We start from the raw sequence: 8,615 nt of genomic DNA, 5'->3' as shown, positions 1-8,615 counted from the left end.
AACCCAATGGCCTTCTGTTGGATGGACAGGCCACCTTACTATTTTTCTCAAAGATGAGGACGACAGAGACACTTTGAAAGCCAGACAGAAAACATCACAGTCAATTCACCCTACCCTCTCAACTCCACACTGTCACCATTAGCACTTTTTACAATTTATTTGTTGTTGCTGTTTTTCAAATTACAGAATCCAGTGAAAAGCTTCAAATAAAAGTACACAGAAGGAAAACTGAAGTGCTCCCACAGCCCTACCCTCCTCCACAGAGGGAAGCACCGACTAAACTTGGGGGTTGTCCATGATTTTTTTGCCTACTCACCCCCCAACCCCCCCACATCACATTATCATCATCTTCCAAATTTAGCAATAGATGCTATACATCTTTTCATATCAATACATTCATACTTCTTTTTAAACAAAAATATGCTTTTTATTAAAATGACTTAGATGAAACATGAATTGCTCATATTTGCATAGCAGAGTTAAAAACTATATAGTTTGGATTTCCCTGGAGAAGAAGTAGCTTTCTGAAACATGGTAACACCTAGTTTGGGTAAATAACAATATTCGCAATACGCAAAGGACGTCCTAAAAACACTATGCACTTCAGAACATGAATTAAAGACAAATACTTTGTCATAGCACATGGTCACTTGTTTACTATTAGCCCTCCCCTGTCATGCACTCCAAGTGAAGTGGATCCCGGTTTCTAGGTGTTATAGGATTTCCTTCACACTCTGGTGCTCTGTGTTCAGCTTTGCTAACTAAATGCTCTCTTTCTGATTCTCTGCAGGAAGGAGACACTCCTTTGGCTGTAGCTTCAGGCAGGTTTCTCTTAGTTTTGAGGAGAAATGATATCAGTTCACACAGTCAGCAAAGTGTTGCTCTTTTACGGAAACTCAGTGATTGCCTTTATTTCATCAGACGAAAGTGGTTTTTTCTTTTCCTTTTATATCCAGTATCTTCCTAATATTACCTTCCTCCCATCTTTTTTTTTTTTTTGGCCTAGAAAATCCATAGTACTTTCATTTCAGTAAAAGTTGCCCCCGCTGTGTCCTAAAATTTCATCGTCAGGATAAGTTTGTTAGTTTTTGAGAGGGGCATCTCACTGTTTCGAGTGCCCCTTCTCCTGAAACATGTTAGGATCCATCGTCATGTTGTTGGTGCAGGAGTTGTGAGAGTCAGTTCACACCTGGAGGTGAGAATGTCGTGCTCCCACCAGTGATTACTGAGGACACTGACATTGGTCTGAGGAGCCAGTAGGCGGTAACGTTGCTCTGAACAAGATGCTGGCCGGGTGTTCCAACAGGTCCTGACATCCTGCTCCGAGGCTCTGTCAAACCCCAGTGTAATTTCACTGTCCCAGGTTTATTTCCTGAGGAAGAATCCTCTAAAAACCACAGCCCATACACTGATACAAATATATTTTATCTTGAAAGACAAGTGGAGGGTGCAAACAGTTTGCTTTTGTTAGCATTTTAAATATATTTCAGCAGAACACTCATTAAATGAAAAAAAAATAGTTGATTTGTGTCCCATTTCCTGACCCACATTATAGCTTTCTCCCACCTGACTTTAATCTGCCTTCTACCAGCTTTAGCTTTTCTCCCCAACCCAAGATAAACCATTTTCTACTCTGGTCCATATTATCTACTTTTTTCCTATCTCTCAACCCAGCCCTGAAGATCCCTGTAGCTGACATCCATGCCTTCAGCAGGGGAAAGTCAGGGGGTGCTCTAGAGGGGGGGTATTTTGATACTCTGTCTTCTCATTCAGGAGGCCGCTTCCCCATCAGCACCCTTTTCAGGGCGCCCTGCACATCAGGGTTCCGGAGGCTATAGATGAGTGGGTTCAACATGGGGCTGAGGATAGTATTGAGGATCCCAATCCCTTTGTCCTTGTCTGAGGCTGACACTGAGCCCAGACGCATGTAACTGAAGAAACCAGTTCCATAAAAGATACAGACCACGGTGAGGTGGGAGCCACACGTGGAGAAGGCCTTCTTCCTCCCCTCTGCCGAACGGATTCGTAGCACTGCAGCTGTGACGTGGGCATAAGACACTGAGATGAGGATCATGGGGAACACCCCCATGAAAGTGGCCCCCACAAAAAGCAGCTGCCCATTGAGGTGGATACTGGAGCAGGAGAGCTGGAAAAGGGGTGGGAGGTCGCAGTAGAAGTGGTTGACCACATTAGGGCCACAGAAGTCAAGCACAGACACAGCCACTGTGTGAGTGAGAGCATTGATAAAGGAGATGGTGCAGCAAATGCCCACCAGGGCACCCTGGACTTCACGGCACATGCGGGTGCTATAGGTGAGGGGCTGGCAGATGGCCAGGTAGCGGTCATAGGCCATGGCCGTCAGAAGGTGGCAGTCCACACCGGCCAGGAGGTGGAAGAAGAAGAGCTGTGAAATGCAGGCAGCATAAGGGACTCTGCACTGGGGGGACAGGAGACATGCTAGCATTGGAGGGACAGTGACAGTGATGCATCCGATGTCCAGCAGAGATAGATTCCCCAGGAAGTAGTACATGGGCGTGTGGAGCTTGGGCTCCACAAAGATGGCGGCCAGGATGCTGAGGTTGCCCCCAACTGTGACCACATAGGCAAAGAGGAAGACGACAAATAGGATGGGTTTCAGTCTTAGGTTTTCTGTCAGGCCAAGAAGGATGAACTCAGTGACAGTTGTCCTGTTCCCCCAGGCACCTGGCTCCATAGGCAGCAGCTGCTGAGCTCTGTAGTGGGAGGAGAAGACCTGAACCTGCCAGAAAAGGAAAGAGGCACATAGTAGGCACCTGTGTCTACTGGATGCAGGGTAATGTGGCATGGGCACCTACCAGCTTAGAGTCTGAGCATCTCCTGCAAACCCCCAGACATGATGCCAGACATGAACCCTTTACTTGCTGTTTCAGGCTGAGATCCAGAGGATCACAAGGAAGGGGCCGGGGCAGAGGAAACTACTCTGGGGCCCAGGACACTGACTATTTATCAACATTTTAACAGCTCTTAAGGTTGTGTCAGTGTGTAGTGGCTGAATAGCAGTCTGACTAGCTCAGTGAATAGATGAATGTATGAGGTTCTAGAAAGCACAACATAGGAGAGTAGCAACAATCTAAACAAGGTAGGAGGACAAGAGATCATGAAATCAGAAAGAGATGCAAGAGAGAGTGAGCAAAGAGAGGAGCGAGGAGCTGACCAAGGTACAGAAGTACTCAGACGCTCAATAGGGAAGGACATGAAGGTGATTTCATGTGATTTAAGGTGATTTAAGAAAGCACTGACAACATTTTTAAAGTGTAAACTCAGAATTGTGCTACGAACTTCAAATTTGTTTTCTTATTTAATTTTCACAGAGCTCTGTGGGGTGACTGCTATTTTATATATGTAATCAGGACACTGAGATTTTTAAAGGTTAAATAAGTAGTCCAGGGTTGTAAACTGGGGTCTCAAACCCAGGACTATCTTATTCCCTAAATCTACACCTTAACACTGTACGGCCTCTTACAGAACTTGGATGTGTTGTTGCTGAGGCTTTGTAAGTGACACTGTGAGCTACGGAGAAGAAAGGTTTTCCTACGTCTTCAGGTCTTGGTGCCATTACAGCTATTGAAAGAAGCAGGATCTCATCCATCCATCCTTTTATTCAGTAGTTGTCTATGTGTTGAATGTAGTAAGATTCTGCATATACTTTGATGGTGGAACTAACAGACTGGGCATGAGGTGTGAGAGAAAGAGAAGTACAGGGATGATTCCAAGATTCTTGGTCTGAGCAACTGGAGTTGCTATTAAGTGATACGGGGAAGAACGAGGATTTTGTAGGGGGTGGGATGGGACATCAGGAGATTTTCCAAGGGAAAACAGGGGAGCTAAAGTCCCAGGGAACATTTAGCCAGCTTCTACTCAATTGCACATAGTGGCAGTTTGGTTTACTAACAAATGCTTGGACAACTGAGGAGTGAACCCATGAAATCCAAAGTTCTTTGATGTGACTGCGTCAGTGGCTCTGGAAAGGAAACTTTGGGGCCCCTGCTGCTGGACTCTTGCCTCTGCTAGGCCACCCTTTGTCCAGGACTGTACTAGTGCTCCCTTCTACCTAGAACACTCTCCCTCTTCCACACATCAAAACTCCATCTTTCCAAGGTTCCTTCCCGGGTCATTGCCCCATCATCTCAAAGAAATCTTCTTTATGTACCCTAGTTTTTAACTGATCTTTCCCTCCTCTGATGAAAGAATCAATAGCCTGGATCATTCTAGCACTTGCATGTGGAGAAAGCGGTAGGGAACCGAACCATTGGGAGGAGTAGGTTACCCGAAGTCATACCTATGACCACTCAAAACCAACAGCGCAAGACAAAGAATGTAGATTATGCTAACAGGCCACCACAGGAGACTACATGTCTCCTGGCACCATCATTCTGTCCTTTTCTGTGAAAACTGCTGGCAATCTGTTGAGCTCAAACTCTGTCGGGCCAATGCTGACCCTCAGTGGGAGAAAGAAGACTGCTAGTCTCTCACAGGTTATACGTTCCTTTCTAGAATCTACCTCCCACCTGGGATGGCCACTGGTCCCCTTAGTGGGAAGCCAGCCACTGACACTGTACATTTGGGTTCTATTTTCTATCGCAATGTCAGGCTTGGGGATACTTCAGCTCTGCTGAGGGCTACACTCAGACACAGAGTAGAGTGGCAATGCCTTCCTTGCCCTAAACAGGAGATACAGCTCTTGAGAATGCTTGAGGTAGGGCCGGGATCATGGCGTGTCCATCAGATATAGCTTTCCTGGTCAGATTGTTGTCAAAACAACATGTTAGGGGGAAAAGGTGCTCTTGCCTTCAAGGAAATCACAGTGTCATTGGGTAGGAAGAGTTTGGAATGTGGAGTTCTAAGAGAGGCTCATGGGCTGCCTACCCAGATCAGAAAGACTGTAAATAAAAGAGCTTTCAGCTGAACTAGTGGGAGAAGACAGGGACACTTGGAAGACTGAGCTCCCTGGGCTTTAGGAAACAGAGGACCTGACAGCAATCTGTCTGATGAAGGAGACCTGACATGTAGATAACATGACTCAGATTTCACCAATATCAGCAGTTAAGAAGGGGCAAGTTAAATTTCCTTAATAGAGAGGGATTTTCTCCTTTTACTGAAATACAATAGAGAAAAAAATTACTGCTTTATGTTGGAAAAGCATAGGAAAAAGACCTGTGAGTATAGCAGGGTTCTTTCCAACAGATACCACCCATCTCTTCCCCTCTGAGGTCGGGTGTGGGTTCTCTTCAGGCTGTTAGCCACAGGAGGTCTGCTGTGCAGATTTGAAGGCAGCAATTGCTGCTGGATGAAGGAGCCTAAGGGTTTCTCCCAACCCTTCTCGCCTTCATTCTATAAAAGCAAATGGGCAATAATCCTTTCCTCATTGTTCATCTCTTCCTGTTCCATGATTGGAGGAGAAGACAAATTTCTTCCATTGTGGGTTTGTCCCATGCATATAATCCCTTCCCTGTTGCTGGGAAGGCCCAGCCAAGTGTAGCATTCGAAGTCAGATTGCAACCAACAAGAGAGGGTTTCCTGGGGGTGCTGGGATTGGAGTCAGAGCCAGTGACAGATAACATTTATCAAGTACTTTGTAGCCGAGTTACTTTTATGTTTTCCCTCACTCGGTCCACACAAAAAGCCTATAAGGGAGGTAATTAATAATAACCGAGACTTAATTAGATCTTACTATTGTGTTAAGCAATGTTCTGAATACTTTACAGGTATTACCTCATTTAATGTCAAATAATCCTCTGAAGTAGATCCTATTATAATTCCCATTTTGCAGACAGGAAACGGAGGCATAAGGACGTAAGGTAACTTGTCCACATTTAGGCAGACAGTGAGGGGCAGAGCTGGGGGTCTAATAAAGGTGGCAGGGAGACTCACCAAGAACACTCGAACACCTGCCACTTCTGGGACACGCAGGTTATTTGGTGAGAAGAGAGAGGACGTTTGTAGGGATCCCTGGTCACCGTATGAAATGTCCTCACAGATGGATTTTCCTAGCTTAACATTAAGGCAAGCCCAATCTGGGTTGGAAATCATAGCAGTGACACCGTCCAGTGTCACAGAGCACAGTGACAAGAGTTCATTCTTGCCCTGAGCAGTGGCAGCATCTCCCCATCCTGGAAACATCTGTCCACTCCCCACTCATCCCCCACCCTGCCTGTTCGCACGAGACCCAGTTCATCTCAGTTCTTGGTCCCAGTTTGCCCTGCATAGTTCTTTCTCTCCACAAGGTCGTGCACAATCTCTCTCTCTCTCTCTCTCCCCGCTCCTTTTTCTTCTCTCTCTCTGTCCCTCTCTCATTCTTCTGGTTTATAAGGATGACAACTCAGCACAGTGGAAAGAGCTGTGGAATTGGAGTCCAGGCACTTACGTTATTTGTGTTATAAACAAGTTTCTGGTAGCATTGGGACCTTGCAGAAAGGAAAGAAAGAAGGGAGAGATGGAGAGAGGAAAGAAGGAAGGAAAAGAAAAGAAAACAGAAAGCTAGTGTTTACTTACATACAAACTTTTTTCAGGTATGTTACTCCATCTACCTCTATTATATGTTACTACATTATAGGTTACGTTTGAACTTAGCAAACATTCTTAAAGATAGGTAATCATTTTACACATGAGAAAAAGGAGGCTCAAAAAATTTAACTCGTTGAACTTCACATATGCAAGAGTTTGTTCCAAATGGAGAACTTGTTCATTTTCTGCCAGCCCTTGCTATTTTCCAAGGCTATCTATCTATCTGTTTATCCATCTATCCATCCATCCCTTCTTCTTCTGTAATATGAAAGGCTGTACTGCATTATCTCTAGGTTTACTTAAAGGTAAATACAGGCTGTTCTGCCCCAACCAACCTAAATAGCCTCCTTGGCTCTCCCAGACTCTTCATTCCCCCTTCTCTTTAGCCCAGTCAGTTCCCTCTGATGTCCTTCTGGTTGCCAGCTCTGTCCTTCAATCTTCCAGTCATTCTTCCTGTCTCCCTACCCTCCCTGAATCCAAGCATCACTCAGTTCTTTGTTTTATCAACAAGGATAAAGCCATGTGAAGTCCTTGAATGATGTCCATTCACCCTTACTCAAGATGGGAGGAAACTAGGGGCTCTGGAGCAGTGGGAAGTCGTGGTGGGCCTTACCTTCCTGGGAGCGCTCTGGCTACTACTCCTGCCTGGGGTCTTGTAGAGATGGGGGTGAGTGCTAAGCTGACCCAAGGTGGCCTGTCTCCAAAGGCTTTTAAAAGGTGTGAGGCAGCGGCCCGGGTGTCTGTCCTGGGGCTCTGTTTGGCAGCTAACAAGCACTTAGAGGCCTTAAAAATGAACTCTCTCAGGGATCGCACAAGAAGCCAGAGGCAGACAAACAACCTCAGTCCTTAAGGGTTTCTCTCATCTGCCTAGTATTTTGGGCTCTGTTAAAGAAACATTAGATTTATGACATCACTCCAAGCTCCTCATGTCTCTGAGAAAGCAAGAAAGGTGATAAATAATCACAATGTTATAGTTGGAAATAAGATCCAGAGGGCTTAGATGATTTGCCAAATCCAGAGGCGGGGGGTTGTGGTGGAGCTCAGGCAGGGCCCCAGTTAAGCTGATTCTGGCACGTTTCCTCTCATTTATTTTTCACATTGGGTTTTTAAGGTATAACTTTAAAAGTTGGGTTAACTAAGGTGTAATTTCAATTGTAAATCTTGATGAATTTTAATAAAATTATGCAGTCATGTTATCTACCAGGTCCATCAGTATGTAAAACATTTCAGCCACTCTAGAATCTTCCCTTCTGCCCCCTTGCAGACAATCTCCCTTACACACCATAGCCCATGGCAACCTCTGATCTGATTTCTGTCCTCATGTTTTTGCCTTTTTCAGACTGTTGTAAATCATACAGTAAGTAGACTTTTTATAACTGGAGTCATTCAATTAGCATAATCCTTTTGAGAGTCATGTATGTTGGCTATACCAGTAGCCCAGCCCTTTGTAACCTGAGTAATATGCCACTGTATGGACATAATAGCCATTTTTCTTAGCTAATCACTAGTTAATGCACATCTGGGTTGTTTCCAGATTTTAGCCCTTACAGATAAAGCTACGATAAATATGTGCATACAGTTCTTTGTGTGGATGTATGTCTTCATTTCTCCCTGGAAAATACCTAGAGTATAAACTCCGGACTCTATGTGGGTGAATATTTATTTTTATAAGGAACTCTCAAACTGTTTTCCAAAGTGGCTATACCATTTGCATTCTTACCAGCAAAGTGTGAGATTCCCAGTTGCTCATCAACATTGATATCATCAGAATTTTTACCATTAACTATTTATTAAAGGTGTAGTAGTATGTCATTGTGGTTTCACTTTGTATTTCCTCACGGATATTGAGCATCTTTTCAAGTGTTTATTCACTATCAGTTGTCTTGGGTAAAGTGTCTATTTAAATATTGTCCTCCATCCCAAATGGGTGGCTCTTCTACTTCTTGTGGAGTTGTAAAAGTTTTTTATATATTCTGGATACTAGCCTTTTATCAGATGAGTGTTTTGCAAATATTTTCCCAGTCTTGTATTTTTAATTTTCTTAATAGTTTTCTTTGAGTCACCGATATTTA

The 8,615-nt window shown here is 44.4% G+C and overlaps 1 protein-coding gene across 1 annotated transcript; it reads right to left on the bottom strand.

Moving 5' to 3' along the window:
• Positions 1-1,765: 1,765 nt before the first annotated feature.
• On the bottom strand, positions 1,766-2,713 carry LOC120245919 (olfactory receptor 139). Its single transcript, XM_039253153.1, has one exon. It carries the CDS (start codon positions 2,711-2,713, stop codon positions 1,766-1,768), a length of 948 nt encoding a protein of 315 aa, XP_039109084.1.
• Between the last annotated feature and the right edge of the window lie 5,902 nt (positions 2,714-8,615).

Source organism: Hyaena hyaena, unplaced genomic scaffold (assembly GCF_003009895.1).
Source record: "Hyaena hyaena isolate Hyena2069 unplaced genomic scaffold, ASM300989v1 scaffold_10, whole genome shotgun sequence".
Lineage (NCBI taxonomy): Eukaryota > Metazoa > Chordata > Mammalia > Carnivora > Hyaenidae > Hyaena > Hyaena hyaena.
This window is presented reverse-complemented; position numbering and strand designations above follow the sequence as displayed.